Below are 16,698 nucleotides of genomic sequence, written 5' to 3' on the forward strand. Positions count from 1 at the left end.
AAAGAGAAATAGTTTAGGGAAGGCCAGCTTACCAGGGAAGAACCAGTCTGGGCATGTTAGCCAACGCGCTGGTGAAATGGTTTAAAATTAAGGAAGAAGTGTTCTGGGTTTAGGAGTATACTCTCCTCTTGGCAGTTCCATGGTATTCACAGCCTGTTTTCTGCTGACGACTGTTAAGGGTGGAATCTACTCGCTCTGTTTAGTTGCCGCGGACCCAAGATTGCGAAGGTTTACTTCTTGCGCCAAGTCGACGAGGATTTGGACAATCCGCATTGCCGAGGCTGCGAACAAAAAGGTAGAAACCCTCAGCCACTTCTTTTGCGATTGTTTGGCTCTAGCTAGAGGCAGTCTACAGACGCTAGGCAAACCATTGTTGGGGACCTTGAAGGGTCGGAGCGCTTCGTACGGGGGAGGGTATAAAATGCTCAGCGAAATGACGGAGTTCTTAAGAGTAAGTTCCGTCCAAGAAATTCCATCGGTTATGGGACTGAAGGGCGCATTAGTGTTGTGATAGGTGCTTACAATTGGAAAGGCAAAACAGCACTTCAGGACCCGGTAAATATTCCCTTGATAAATAGTTAAAATGGATAATAGTAGCCCGATCCGAATGACTGTAAACTTTAATTTACTCGAACCATAAATTGGGCGATAAATACAGCTTTGGAGAATCGTTTTAGGTAAAAATGAAGTGGTACTCACCTCAGGATATGTGAATAGCTGCATCCTGGATGATGTCCGGCTGTTCTTTCATTTTAGAATATGTCGTCGAGGTTCCACGTTGGCTTGGAGGTTACTGCATTCGCTTAAGACTATTTTCTTTTTCTATTTATTTCTTTATTTATACACAATATAAATTTCTATAAAAAATTGGCAAATTTACAAAACGAGTGCACATGAAGACAAAGTACCTTCGATCCTTACACTCCCATTTTAAGTATAATAGGCCTCATATCGCCAAGGTACATTACTTTCCTGTACTTATCGATAAAAGTTCTTGTAATTTATTAACAATTTCGTTTGATATTGCATGGAACGTTTTGAATTATTCTCAGATACAATAGACGCTTTCAAAAGAACGAGAAAACCTAATGCACATGCGTTCACAACAGAAACACTTAAACCGTACAAACGATCTGCACATTTAAATTAAATGCAATCAAAGATGCAAGGATACATTCCAATCTTAACATAATACAGGCCTTACATACACACACAAATTCCTATCCTCATCTATTTACATAGCAAACACGTTTCCAAGCACCTTCAAGGTTTCTTTGGAATCAGGACTCCTTTATGCTTGATTCATGCTTTTCCCTAGCTAATTGATAAAGCCTTTCGGCCTCCTGCGATCCAGTCGCAAGGACCATATTTTTAAGGATGCCATTCGGCAATTGTAGTAACTCGTAGGGTGTATCGAACTCTTCCGCATGTCCGAAATTCATAACAAGGATACGATCGGAGTCCATAATTGTGTACAACCGATGAGCAATTGTCAGGACTGTGCAGTCGTGGAAACGCTCGCGGATGGTCGTCTGGATTAAATTATCCGTGCTGGAAACCAAAGTCAATATTCAGTGAAAAGGCTCCTACTAGCATCTCATATAGAAATCTTTTTTTAACAAAAGGACAAATCACTACTTACTGGGGGTCTACATTTGCAGTCGCCTCATCTAATACTAAAATCCTATTGTTACGTAAAATGGCACGAGCCAGACAGACCAATTGTCGCTGCCCCACGCTATAATTGCCTCCACCAGCTGCGACAGCACTCTGTAATCCATGCGGTCCACTGGCAATGTCCTTGAGCTCGACAGCTTCCAAAGCACGCCACAAATCTGAGTCGGGATATTCCTCAAATGGATCCAAATTCCTGAAAATTAATTTACATTCATATCTCGTGAATCAGTAAAATCACTTCTTCTTAGAAACGGAAAATTTTCTATAAGGAGCTGTCCATACCTACGAAGTGTCCCTGAGAACAGGACTGGGTCTTGTGGGATGATTGAGATTTTCGAGCGTAGAGCTTGCAGTTGTACCGTGGCAGTGTTAACGCCATCGATAAGGATATCTCCATCGATTTTCGCTAACCGAAATAGGGCACCAATTAGAGAGGACTTTCCGGCACCTGTACGCCCGACAATGCCAATCTGAAATCGAATAAGATTGAAGAAAATCAATAATTAATTAATTAATAACGAAATTTCATAAGGATCCATCTCGATTCCTTGCAGTTTCTCTCATCACTGTTCGCTCCCTCATCCGCCCTAACATACCTTCTCGTTCGGATGAATAACAAAGTTAAGTCCTTTAAGGACTGGCTCAGCTCCTTCGAAATAACGATAGAATACTTGTCGGAATTCCAAGCGTCCCTTTTGTGGCCAATCCTTCTCAACTTGGGTCTCTTTCGTGGGTTCTTTTTCGTGCTCCAAGTCACGATATTCGAGAATTCTTTCAACTGACATAAGTTGATTTGCTACTTCGGCACTTTGTCGGATGCCCCATTGCAGGAGACCGGTTAGAGCCATTGTTTGGGTGATTGCCAGACCAACTTCACCGCCCATAGCACCTGGAAATGAAATGGAAAAAGTTTCAGAAAAGGATTGTCTGTGTTCTGCCAAGAAGGGATGAGTAATTCTTGTTCGACTTTGATAAATTTATGTTTCGATAGAAGTTGTTCAAATGCATAAGGACATTTTCACTTAAGATTACCTGCATCGATTACAACAAAATAGAAAGTAACACACGCCATGAACACTAAACAAATTATATCCAGCGAAAGTCCAAAAGATGTCGACGTGCTAATGAACATGTACCAGGATGCTGTGTGTATATCCTGATGAGCGTCGAACTCTCTTATGAGTTCCTTCTGGGCTCCATAGGCTCGTATAGTTGACAATCCGCTCAGTGAGGCAGCAAGATGTGTGAATACCGGAGATTTTGCTGAGTAAGAAAAAGGATTCAGTTAACTTCAGTTCATCTAAGACTTTGCTACCTTCTACTTACTTATTCCTTCTAACCGTTTGATATTCTTAGACGTTTTCAGGTATATTTTTCGAATAATCATAAACAGTACTCCCAGCAAAAGAACAGGAATAAGGAACAGGGGTTGAACACTTGATGTTACAATGATAGCTCCCAACATATTAAGGATGATTTGACCAGCGTCTAGTAACGCTTTAGGCAGAAGTTCATCGGTGGCGCCCATATCTTTCGAGAAACGATTCAAAATACGACCGGACGGATTGGTATCAAAGAAACGCATTGGAGCCTGAAAGGACACAAAATTAGCTCCCAAATAAACATCTCCATACCTTGTGAAGATTCTCTTACATTAATTAATCCTTTGAACATTCCATCATGCATATTTTGTGATGCTCGAATGGCCATTCCGAAAAATCCGACGGATCTTGTGATTCCAATGACAAAGATTGCAATAATCAGGATGCCATGAATGCTCATACAGAAATCAGTACTCAGCAGGTATGCAACGGGTCCCGTTTGTCTTTCCACAGTAGTTTCATTCAGCGTACTGTTAAACTGATCCACGAGGGACGTCTCATTCGGCATGACTAGATCCAGATCGCCACTAAATGGCCCAACATTGTCCACCGTGAAGTTATGGTTCTCATAATAAGACCGCAACTCTTCCTGCTTAGTCCAGAACGATACCCAGAAATCGGCGAAACTTGCAGAGAATTGGGTCAGGATGAAAAGGATTATAATAATCACCGGGATTACATATGAGCCACTTGATTTCATGTAATTGCCAGCAACAGAGCCTTTGACTGTTCCTTTTGAAGTTGCTTCCATTCTATGCGCTTCCTCCAAAACTTTGCGTTCTTCCTCATTGTCGCTCTCATTGTCACCATCGAGGGTGTGTCTAGATGATGCCAGGGATCTTGATGATGATCGTCCACTGCGTCGACCAAGCGCGTTTTCTTCCTCTTGTTCGTTTTCGTCCTGTTCCAAGAGTTCGGCGAAATCAACTCCGCTTTTGACCAGGTCGTTTGGTGTGCCTTGCATGGCTACCTTGCCCTGAATTAGGAAAAAATAAAAAGGATTAATTTTAGTATGAACCGAAAGCAATTTGAAAATTTTTCAAGGAAAGTCTGAAGATGATTGCGTCATTAAGACTTCAATATCCAAAAGGGAAAGAAGCCAAAAAATAAGAAATCAGGAGCATGGGGCGAAGAAAATGTAAGTTTTTGTCTAAATTCAAACCAGCCAAGGTCTAAACTGACTATTTTTCGGTTGATACCCATGTCGAGGTTTTGAAAGACGAATCGGAGCCAAGAGCACCGGTAGCCGTATTCAGGGGCAGAACTAAAGCAGTAGTCCAGCGTATGAAGAGTTGCCTCTGGCATGACAATCACATTTTTTGGAAAAGGTGGCCAGAAAGCGTGGTCCGTGTACAAAGCATTGCTCCTCAAAATTGTCAGTCTTCAGAGGTCGTTAGTGATCCTTCACGGACGGTTTACCATACGGAGAGTGGCGTCCACGAGGGACCGGAGCAAGTAGTTCTGACCCCCTGAAATAATAATACCTGCGTCCCAGGTAGTATGCCTTGGGAAAGTTTCTCGGTGAAGAGCAAACTGATAATGACCGACACACGTCGAGATACATTGGGATTCCCCGGAACAGTCGAAAATTCCTCGTCGATGTCGATGGGATGATGTGAGCATAGCAATGCCAAGTTGTGGTATGTATCAGAAGCCAGCCCTTTCGAGACCCTGGCCGGATACTGTACATTGAACCGGTATTACCAGACCGCATTGCCCGGAGTGAGCACTAATCTGCCGGTGACTTCCGGGGTCAGCTAAGCGTAGTTCAGGCCCCAGTGAACTGGGATAGGAGCTTTGTCATTGGGGGTTCCTGACAATAGCGCTCCCTTGCACACGATGAGGAGACAGTGAGAGTGGAGAATGAGTTGGCTCCGTTTGTACATAACACGAAAATGCGTCACTCGCCACAGCCCTTTGCGAAGGACACAGCAAGGGCTGAAATACCTGACGAAATATCGGATCCCCAAAGTGATTTGGCATCTGGGACGAAGACAGCAGCCCAGATAGTACCACGCAATGGTGTTGTTGCGGAAAGAGACACGGTGGAAACCGCAGAAACTGACGAGATGGCTTTGAATATAAGTCGAGTGGGCGCGCCATCGACTATTCTTGCGAAAGCCGAAGAGGAAATGCATGACAGTTGTGAAGCGCATGGGGTCTACAATGTTCCTCCAGGGATGAGAAACGGGCTGATTGAGCTGGAAGAGCTCCTGGATACAATTTTGTACTACAGGTGGACATGGAGAGTAACAGAAGATAGGCGAAAAGTAGAAGCCGAGAAAACCGAGAGCGCCAAGCGGATCACAGACAGTCCATTGCAGAGTGAATTTCACCAAGGTGCTCTCGAGGGATCAACAGAAGAAGGCGAAGACAAGACAAGAGACAACAACACGCCGCGTTATCAAAGAAACCTCTGCCCAAAATTAGTGCGAACCCGAAGGGTTGGGGCACCAAAAGAAAAGGTGGGAGACGAAGGATGACTCGACCGCCGACTCTGTTTATTAAGCCGACGAAAGGCAACACATTTGCGGAAGTCCTTAGCGAATTCGATTATAGGATTAAGCCCTAAGACAGCGGAGCGGAGGTGTCTTCTATTCGAAAAATGAAGGGTAGTGTTTAGTCGAATTAGGTCCGAGCAAACCAGATAAAGGTGCGTTCTGTAAAGCATTCAAAGGGAGAAAAAGCTTTGTTTTTATATGGCCATACTCTCTAGAAATCCGAACACTTGACTGCGTCGCGGAAGAGGCCAACGATCGCGAATGTCCGTAAGTAACTAATGCACGGATTGGTACTACCTCTGCAAACTTTCGAGGCCTAAAACAGACAGAAGGGCAACATGCCACAGATGCGGTTAAGCAGGTCATAAAACGAATACCTGCAACGAAAAGGAAACGAGAAAATAGCTTCATGGCACCCAGACATATCAGGTATCGCTGTGATCTGGGTTCGGGACGGTTCTGTCTGGATTCGGTGTTTCCGGATAACGTTCTTCAATGTCTATCTAACACCTAATGAGACAATGTCAGACTTTCAAAGCAGACTCGATGTTGTAGAAGCCCCTATCTTGAGCACAGAGGGGCGGATCCCGAACCCCAGAGGAAAATGATCTCTGAAAATGGCAGCGCAGTTGCCGTTTTAAGCACCGGATACACCCCAACGTTCCGGCGCCAAGGCTGTGAGGGAAGCATTTTCAATGTAACCTTCGCATCGGAATCGAATCACCGGTGTCGTTGTTAAATGGATGGCGAGTTCTCGAAGACTTTTCGGCAAGCGACCATTAATATATTGCCTTCAAAGTGGTTGACATAAACTCTCGATGTGCGCCACCTCGCCAGAATACAGATCAGTCAAAATAAGCCGCAGCACAATAAAAACAGGCACAAGCAAAGATGGCTGGTGGCAGGATCTGGTCGACGATGTGAATGGGGACCCGTGGGGAGTCAGTTACAAACTGGGTAACCCAAAAAATCGGGGCTCTGTGGAAAGCCTATTGACTTAAGACCAAGCAGATGGACCGCATGGTGCGGGCACTCTTCCATGATCCAGGATGATGCCGGCAGTGGGAGTATTCACTTTTCTCTATAAAATAGGGGCAGTGCTCTCTATGAAAAACAAAAGGGTACCAGGACTCGTGGTATACCAGCAGAGGTATACAAAATGGTGCTCCAACATTGGCCGGACCTATTTCTCGGTACATTCAAAGCTTGCCTGAACGAGGGCATTTTCCCCTCTCGTTGGAAGGTGGCGAGGCTAACGCTGAGCAACATAGGGAACAGGGTCGCCTTTCATCTTCACACCGACCGCTTTGCATGCTTCACACTGTAGGGAAAGTGCTCATCAAAAGTAGACTCGCTGAAGCGATACATGCTGCCGGAGATTTATTCCCACTTTTTCCCACATAGTGATACGACGGCTAAATAGATGAATGACTACTCATGATTACAACCTTGTAGTCGTCGTAACTAAAAAGAGAATTCCGACCCTGCGTCCCATATCAATTAACGAGTCGATAATCGGGTCAAAACCAATGGTAAATTACCTTGGACTGACTCTTGACTCAGATATGAACTCTTTCGAGCAAATCAAATCAAGGCTAAAGCTAAAGTTGCGGCTTTAAGTCGGGTAATGGCAAATATTGGGGGTCCTAAGTCTATCAGGCGATGTCTCCCGATGAATTCAAGGCAGTTTTGTTCTGGTGTACGGCGTAGAAGTATGACGGTAGTCGCGGGAGCGATCCGCGTTGCCCTTCTTGCTAAGGAGCATAAAACCATATCCAAGCGCAAGAGAGAAGAGCCAAGGGCTCGTCAAGAACGGCAACATACACTAGAAGAGTGGCAACTCTCTTGGCAACAGACTAGAGGCAGATTTTCTCGTGGAAGGCGGGATGGGATTCGTCCACAATTCTACTTAAATACAGGGGCTTTCTCCAGACAACATTGTCAGGGAGTTGCAAAAGGGCGCTGATAGGTGAAGCCGTGTTGCGAATTAGGTTCGGGTCCTTCTCGCTGCGAAGAAGATAGACCTCGGCCGATAGAGGGTTTGGATGGCGAGGGTTCTTTGAACTAACACTAGCCCGAAGTAATGTAACAAATGGTTCCAGGCTAGCTCTCTGGCGGTAGGGAAGTGTTTAGTTACTAGCCGACAACATATCATCGCGAGAGTCCAACACTCTGTGTGTAAATGCATTAACCTACCCTGACCCCCTAAAAAGAGTCAGTCCTACTCATTCGTTAACAATGCATCCTTTCTTAAGTTGTTAATACCACTTATATTATCTTTAATTTATTTTAACTTCTCCAAACAAATTCTAACTTCCAAAAATTTAAAATTTCATACTTACGTCATTCAAAACCACAACCCAGTCAGCCTCCTTCAGGAAATGAACTTGATGAGTCACCAAAATCCTTGTAGCTCGTCTTCGTGCCAATCGCCCACTTGGTCCAATTACTTCATCGAACAAATGTCGACCCACGTGAGCGTCTACTGCACTTAGAGGGTCATCCAATAGATATACATCTGCTTCCCGGTAAACAGATCGGGCCAAACTATTAGAAAGAAAAGTAAAACCATATGATTGTTACCTCCTCCTACCGATAAAGGGTATCGTTAATAACCTACTTTATACGCGCCTTCTGACCGCCAGACAATGATGCTCCCTTCTCGCCGATAATGGTCTTATCGCCATTCTCAAACTGCTCAAAATCTTTAACCAAAGCGCATGATTTAACTACGGAATCATATCTAGATTTTTCCATTTCCTGGCCGAAGAGGATGTTCTGCCGTACGGTAGCAGCAAACACCCAGGGTTCTTGGCATGCATAAGAAATTTTTCCTTGTACAACCAATGAACCACTATCAATTGGAAGTTCTTCTAGAATTACCTGTAGAAGCGATGATTTACCCGCTCCCACTGAACCAATGATACCAATTAACTTTCCCTTTTTGAAATCAATACTGACGTTGCTTAACGTCGGCGAGTCGTAGCTATCGCTACTATGCTTCTCGCTCCCAATGTTTCTCTTCATGGGTCTTCCGGTTCTGGGGTTGATTTCTTGCTGGATGGGGTCGGACCATTTGGCTGTTACATTGTTCAATTGAACCAGAACATCCGGTGGTACAACATTAACATTTCCATTCATATTGATCTTCTCGTTAGAGTTTCCATTGAGACCGAATTCTTGGAGGAAAGCCTGTTTGGATGCTTTCGGACTCTCCGTCTTTTCTTCGTATTCCAAGAACTTTTGGAGACGTTTGAATGAGACCCAAGCTTCTGCTATTTCAGCTACCCCACGAACAAACATTTGTGACATTGTCCAGGCAATTACATTGAAATATGATGAAAGGACGAAAATTTTTGCTGCCGTTATCTCTCCGCCGGTCAAGGCTATGGTCAACATGGTGCAGAAGATGGCAGCGCGAGTTGTGAACAAATTGAAGGTCATGTACAAGGCGCGGACGTGTGAATTTTTCCGGACAATTTTCAATTCCATGCGACGGGCCAATGAAATGAGTTTGGAGAATGGCTTCTCCCAGGCATACATTTTGATGACCTAAAGGGAAGGGGAGCTTATTTAAATAAAAAGTCCAATTTAGTTTGAGAGATGGGAGTATTACCTGAACCCCTGAAATAATTTCATCCATAAATCGGACCCTCTCATCCGTTCGAACTGCAGTCTGGTAACGAAACTTTGATGATAGTTTTCCGGTATATGCTGGAAGAGTCGAAAATTAAAATGATTAACAGCCTTGGAAAAACATCATACTCACATTGAATCGGGACAACGAAGAAAACAACTGCAATGCCCACGAGCCCTGCCCATTGAATCTCGTTCCAAAGTAAAATCCCAACAATCACAGCCAACAAAGGCGCGGTCCACATTGAATGCACAAAGATGGACACAATATCAAATCGACTGACATCGTTCGATAATAAATTGACCACCTTCCCAGGAGCTGTGTCTCCTAACGCAGTCCTTGATAACCGTAAGGCCTTTCGATAGATCACACTGCAAACCGCAACTCGAAGTTTCATACCGTTGTGAAAAGCACACATTGTGAAGTGATTGAATGTTAGGGCACTTATGGCAGTCAAGGCAACTAAGGCTCCAGCGTAGGCAAGGGCATCATTTTTGCTATCTTCGTCCTTATTTATGCCTAGACTGGAATGAAGAAAAGAAGCAGGTGGAAATGATAACATAAGGAGCTCTGATTGAATTGTACATATTTCATTTGGAAGTTGATCCTCACCGAAAATAAAGTAGAAGTTGTCCTAAAATAATTGGCTGGGCTAATCGGACTCCTATTTCGTTGACCACAGCCAAAAGTCCCATAAATACGATTTCCTTCCAGAAGGTTTTCATCATGGCCTTCATTAGCGATGGTTTCTTGGTGGTTTTCACTTGGTGCAGCCATTCTCTGTAATGAAGAGTAAACATTTATTATAGCGTTTTTGTGAGGTAAACTAATCTGGACAGCATAAACATTAGTAAGGCCATAGACAGGTCACAATAAAGGGATTATTTTAGAATACATAATGACAGACGGGTTCATCCAGGGTTGAATTAACTAATCAAATTCTACTCCGCAAGTAGGACTATCGATCCTGTAAATAATTGTAAGTAAACTACCCCCTCCCCGTAGGACACCACCTAAGAGTGTTTTAAACACATGAAGATGGAAGCAATCTAAGTTTTAAGGAGTTACAGACTTCGAGTTCACCCGCAACTTTGAGAAATCAGGTTGGGGCCGAAGCACGGATTTTGGAGGCCTCACCAGATTTATGTTCCCCCATGGAGAAATCTGTGGAGAACATGGTTCAGTGGAAAGCATACTCCCAGTATTTACGGCGAGGTCGGCCAGAAAAGATAGTATAGTAACTCCCTTAATGAGAGGAACTGGAAACTTGACTACGGGCGGCCTGTCGGTAATACTGTTGCCTCATTCTTCCAGAAAGTGGGGGAGAGGAAGGCTCGGCAGAAACAAACTTCAGCTGCAAAGGACAAGGGATTACAGGCTTGCCTTCTTTTTAAGGAGGTGGAAAGCTTAAAAAAACTCTAGCCGGGGCACGCCAGAATGTGGGATTTTTACCCACTAAACCTGGCTCTCATTCTGACGAGTACAGTAACAAATTTCTTTTTCTCATGGCGCACACTTCGTTGAATTCCCCGAATTTCCCATGGAGGTGAAGCGCATCATGCTCGCCATCACTTGCAGCGGTCAGTACAGCCTTCAATCCCTTCCGTTCATCGACCCGCCGATCACCTTCGTACTTCCCGAGAGAAGTGAATTTTAAATTGCAGCCCAATACTCATCATATTCTAAGGATGGTTACTCAGTACATCTGCAGTATGATCAGCAAAGTAGATCTCCTACTGTCGAATGTTAGTTAGATCACATAAGCGGTCTGTGCTGAATTTAGGGGGTTGCAGCTCTCCAACACTGTGACAGGTAGTGGGTACAATAGACAAGAGAACGCAAGCGACTATTGGATGGTGATCCTTGTTGAGGCCGGTTTTAGCGCCGCTCTCGTTACGCACATCCAGAAAGCAACTCTTAAATCTATCGCTGATTGAGAAGTGGTAAACCTAATTGCCTGGTTGAAACCCAACTGACCTTATGGCAAGCTCTGTGATCGAGCATTGCGCCAACAAAATTCACAAACCTCCCACCACATGTCCTAGCAAGATGTTGTCAGAGCCCGCTTTAACATTCGAAAACGTCTCCTGAACAACCCCAAATCTCCGTTGATGCATAGTACTGTACGACTGTGTTACTCCTTAACCTGCTCCGGGATCTTGCAATCAGAAGTCTATTAGAAATTAGCTCCCAGGTCAAGAGAGCGCGCCTTAGAGTAACGTTCGTGACAGTTTGATACTCGATTCGCATCGGCTACTTTACCGCAAGAGGGAGAAGAGTACTCTCTAGAGCCTGACCATTTTACTTGGGCCTAAAATGTCCAGGTTATATTGCTTTTATTCTCGCTCTCCCTATTCGAGGCGTTGTTGACTTTTCGGTAGCAGTAAAGTTTGGAAATTTGCAGATTGCTAGCGAAAAAATGTATATTTCTTTCAATCGCCTTCTACGACAAGCAGGGAAGTTTTTGATTCATTGAGCACTGGGTACGAAACAAAAAGACACTTCCAAATTGCTGGGTACAGAACACTTTATTCCTCTCATTGTAGGGCGGCATAACACACCGCATGACCTACTTTAAACATTATTCCTGTGTGTAAGTGTCAGTTGTTAGAGTTTCCGCTCACATCATATACAATTTGGTTTCTTACACCTCAAAACTTGCGATCATATCTATGGACTATCCCTTCGTATCAGACTACCATTGTTCGTGATCCTTAGCCCACTTGGCTATTTGGGAACTATCCCTATGGCTCTGTGAGTTGGGGCTTAAGAATACACTCAAACCCTTCCCTTCCTTTATGAGCAAGCAACCTGCAAATTTTGAAACTCTACTGCTACCGAAAAGCCAACAACGCCTCGGATAGGGACTGACCTCACGGCAACAACCGTTGACTATCGAAAACGGGCTATGATCGGTTTCAGGAATGTGCGCATACTCCTAGACAACGCGCTGACATCGACCTCGAAAGGGATCACCATCTGATAGTTGCTTACGTTTGCTCGCGTGTTGCGCCTGCCACTTCTCCGAGGGTAGAGAAGCTGCGACCTCCTAAGTTCAACATCGACCGCTTGTGCGGCCTACCTGTCGCTCGATAGTGGGAGAGCTGTCTTGGTGACGAACGGCAGATCTACTGAGAATATCGATGAGCATTGGGCCGCCATCAAAAATGTTTTTTTCTCGGGTGCTGCACAGGTCGTCGGCCACATCCCAAAAGGGTGTCATAAGATCTGGCTGACTGCGGAGTCGTGGAAGTGAATCAATGAACGGAAGGGGTTGAAGGCTGTACTGACTACTGCCAGTGATGGCGGGCGAGGTGCGCTTGAACTCCGATACTGAGCGAAATCCCGAGAAGTTCAGTGTAGTGAACGCCGTAACAAAAAAGAAATTGCTATTGCGCTGTTCAAGGAAGCGGTGGATGCCGCAGATCCCAATGATTTTAGAACTGCATACTGCATGACGAAAGAGTTTGCCTGTGGTCGCAAATATTTCGATGGTCCTGTGAAGGTCCTTAGTCGATTCCTCATCCACGATGACGAGCAACTGAAGAGATGGGAAAACCACTTCAACAGGGTACACCCGGTGAGGTTCCGTAGAGTTATTTATCGCTGCACCTGCAGTTACTGCAAATCTGCTGCTTCCACTTATATGGAAATCTTGGGAATCCGAAACCCAGAGAGTGGAAGAAGGAGATTATCGTTAAGATTTCAAAAAAGGCACCCGTTTTGAGTGCAACAATTGGAGGGATATCGGCGTGCATCCTGCCTTCGCAAAGATAATAGCTGAAATAATCCTGGAATGCATCAAATTCGAAAGCTTGATCGACAGAGAGCAGGCTGATTTCCGCTCGGGATCCTCTTGCATCAACCACATCAACACCCTACGGATCATTTTGGAACAGTGTGCGGAATTTAGATCTTCGTTGCACCTGCTCTTCATCGATTTCGGAAAAACTTTCGATATCGTGCACAGAGAGTGTATCTGGAGTGCTCTACGTAGGAGAAGCATTCCGGAGAAACTAATAGTTATTATCAGCTATTATAGTAACATATGTCACGTGCTGCACCGTGGTAAAATCCGCAGGATTTTGAGATTCAAAACGGAATCCACCAGGGTTGCATCTTGTCACCGAAATTATTTCTTCTTATCATGGTGACGTTCTTCATGCTGCTCTTTCTGGTGGACGAGGAGGAATTCAATGGACGATGACATCTTTCCTTAAACACCTCGACTACGCTGATGACATCTGCTTGCTCTCTCACCGAGTCGTGGACGTTGGCCAAATGGCTTTGGATTTGGAAGAAGAAGCAATTGAGGCGGAACGAAAATTAAACACCAACGAAATCAAGGTTCTCAGTTTGACGGGTCAATATCTGCATTAATGGGCAGAGCGTTGAAAGCGTCGATCAATTTGTAAATCTAGGAAGCGTGGTTTCTGCCCATGGCGGCACCGAACTAGATGCTGCCCGACACAGGCTCGGCACTTGTATGTGATGTGATAGGAACACGGAAGTGGCAATGGATAGATCATACTTTAAGGAGGGGCGACAATTGCATTGCGGGCTGCGCCATGCAGTGGTCCAAGGGCATTTGGGGCAGAACAGTAGAGGGGAAGTGTGGGCGTCTTTGGAAGACGTACGGGAGCTAAAGGGAATTTCAGGAAACCGCGAGCAATGGCGTGTAGGTATGGTCGATGCGGTTTACCCCAGCAAGGGACGAGTGGCAACCATATATAATTGAAGGGACTAACATAGCTTGCATAGTAGAGGTGTAGATGGTGAAAAGCATTACAAAGACCCAAAAGAGCAAACTAATACTGATTCATTTTCTCAGTTGAGGAAACCCAATCGCTTTACAAAATTACTCAAATTTTCGCATTTTCCCCTAATGAAGGAGATCCTGGAATTCAATATTTCGTTTCGATTTTCATCTCATCCAATCACTGTTCAAGACCATTACTTTCTAACTAATTAGGAGTACGCTGGTTGCTGAGAAGAACCTCAGGTGGTCCGTACTTTCTGTCCTGGGACAGGTTAGTTTCTAGTCAGACCTTCTTCGGACTATGAAGGCGCAGATATGATGTTTTTAAAATTGTGTGGAGAATCGTTGAAAGCACAGAGGTCATCCGTTAACGAGTAGGCATCACAAGTTCCTCTATTTATACATTTACTCTTGGAGCCACGAGCGGGAGACGAAATATACCTGTTCAACCATAGCTTATTATATAATACATAGTAAAGTGGTTATTCAGAAACGGAGTTTTCTCAGATATATCAAGTTCAGGCATCAACGATGAAGCTTACCTTGCCCATGTGGTGCTCAATATCTGGTATTACATTTTAGCCAGGGGTTATCCCTTTAGTTCGCATAATTGAAAGTGAGTTCTTTCTTCCTGAGTTATTTCTTCTATCAATTCGTCTAGTTCAGAAGCTTTACCAGCTAGATGGGAAATTTTCCCCAATATCATGGACTTACCTAAAATCAATCACTTCCACTAGTTTATCTAAAACGTGCTTCTATGTTCTACAAAGTGAAGGACTCTCCTAATATTTCAGACAATGAAACATATTTTATTCCACGACCAAGAATGTTGCCGATAAACAAATTACGGGGAATTCCAGAGATAAAAGAATAAAGAAAATCAAAGAAAAGTGAATCTCCTCCATGACGATTCTATCACGAAATTCTTCAACTTTTTCTTTATTCCTTCGAACGTTTGTCGCTATTCAGATATCAATTATCATTTCCCAAGTCTTCTATTATCTGGAAATGCACCGTGCTGAGCCTAAAGCATCTATTTACAAACTATCCATTATCACCTTTAGTTCTTCCATTCCGAATGTTATTTCCAGTTTCAATTATCTCTGTCGGATCTCGTCTGGGCTACTTACCTTTCCTTTGTCCATTCAAATCACTTCCACTCTATTCGGCCCCTAACCTTGAACGCCTCAATAAGCCCTCTTAATCTCCGGTCCTCGGGTTGACAAATCGATTATTATCAGAGTATTGATGGAGGATTCACGTGAGACTCTAATCCGATTAAATTATGATCACAAAAATGGTGTTCGTTCCGGAAAAATGGTAGAAAGAAATGCATTTACATGGGTAGATATCAGATCAGGAAGCACAAGAGCCTCAACAATAACGAAGACGAGAGGGCGCGTACCAGATGAAGTGCGATTCAGGTGAGTGGATGGCATTAAAGTGCAAGAAGTGGTAGGCGATTATACACATGTAGAGCTTGGTATCTACAAGTAGCATTACTTGGAATCGGAGATTGTTGCTCTTGTATCAGATAAACAGATGAGATCTCTTGTATCAGATAAACAGATGAGATCATGGATTAGTAACATGTTTTACCGAGAAAAATACAATTTCCTGAAGTCTGTTGAAGCGATTTGTAATTGAGACCTTAAGAGATGCAAATGTGTCCAATTGCAGTTCCTACGAAAAAACGGATAAGTTTGACAAAATAACCGAAGCAGACAATTGCTTAGGTCATTATACAATATAGATAGAGCTCTTGATATATACGTACACTACAATTTATCTTGTACACCCGCCAAACACTCCTTCTTAAATCTTTTATGTTATTTGAAAAGACATTCAAGGAGACGGGGAAAATATTGATGGATTTAGTGAATCACGAAAAGAAGCAAGTTTTCCTTTGATATCCTTTCCAAGATTTAGGTTCCTTCCATGTCAAAGTGGCCTTAAGTTTAAATTAGTAACTTAACCATATTACAATGAAGGAGCTCAATGAGATCACTGAACTCTACATAGAATAATCCCCGCTTGATAATTTGACCTCTCCGTCAATTACCTACGACGACCTTAAAGGACTCTCGCATGTTTTCTTATAAACAGGACCCTTTCGTTCTTAGATTTCGTCACTGAAATCTATCTATGAAATCATGCTTGGTTTCCAATCTAACTGCCAATGAGATCCTAACACATAGCTCGGGGTGGACCGAAAAACTGGGCGATTTGCCCAAATTTTCTGCTCTGAAGAGCTTTCCCCATTACGCTTTTTTCGTGAGAGACTTTCTCTTGCCTTGACTCCTTCATTATAAACCTCAACCTCTCTACGTAATAGTTTTGTATCAACTTTTTCGTTGGGTACATTCTATATTTTATTTTTCAAGCTAGATTTCAATCATTATAGGATAGCTCCCTCTTGGTCTCCCGGGGTGCTACACCAATCAGCACAGTCCGAAGATTTAAAAAAATCGTTGCTACCAATGAAAATAATAAAGACGGAAAACTACAACTTTGGGACCGTTGATAGTTCCTCCCCTTTACGGTGGAAAATGACCGCCGTGAAATCCCCGCACGGTTGTTGTCAGCCAAGAGAGCCTTTTTCGAAACGTCTCAACATAAGGTGAAAGCTTTTACTATACAAGATAAAGATCTTACCAGCCCTGGAGAAACTTCTTAGCAAGAAAAATTGTGGATTTTTAGCCGCGTTCGAGAGAAGAATCCTTCGAAGAATTTTTGGCCTCC

The 16,698-nt window shown here is 43.7% G+C and overlaps 1 protein-coding gene across 2 annotated transcripts in view; it reads right to left on the reverse strand.

The window, feature by feature from the left end:
• Nucleotides 1–810: 810 nt before the first annotated feature.
• The window catches only part of LOC119658567 (multidrug resistance-associated protein 4-like), a 95,161-nt gene continuing 79,273 nt past the window's right edge, over nt 811–16,698 (reverse strand). For both annotated transcript variants that reach the window (XM_038066012.1, XM_038066011.1), the window contains 12 exons: nt 9,810–9,977; nt 9,330–9,721; nt 9,177–9,274; nt 8,181–9,112; nt 7,903–8,107; nt 3,331–4,035; nt 3,004–3,268; nt 2,710–2,940; nt 2,274–2,566; nt 1,960–2,147; nt 1,643–1,870; nt 811–1,551 (listed from right to left, as the gene is read on the reverse strand). In XM_038066012.1, the coding sequence (XP_037921940.1) occupies nt 1,281–1,551; nt 1,643–1,870; nt 1,960–2,147; nt 2,274–2,566; nt 2,710–2,940; nt 3,004–3,268; nt 3,331–4,035; nt 7,903–8,107; nt 8,181–9,112; nt 9,177–9,274; nt 9,330–9,721; nt 9,810–9,977 (3,976 nt within the window). In that variant the 3' untranslated portion in view covers nt 811–1,280. The remainder of the gene's footprint in view (nt 1,552–1,642; nt 1,871–1,959; nt 2,148–2,273; nt 2,567–2,709; nt 2,941–3,003; nt 3,269–3,330; nt 4,036–7,902; nt 8,108–8,180; nt 9,113–9,176; nt 9,275–9,329; nt 9,722–9,809; nt 9,978–16,698) is intronic.

Source organism: Hermetia illucens, chromosome 6 (assembly GCF_905115235.1).
Source record: "Hermetia illucens chromosome 6, iHerIll2.2.curated.20191125, whole genome shotgun sequence".
Lineage (NCBI taxonomy): Eukaryota > Metazoa > Arthropoda > Insecta > Diptera > Stratiomyidae > Hermetia > Hermetia illucens.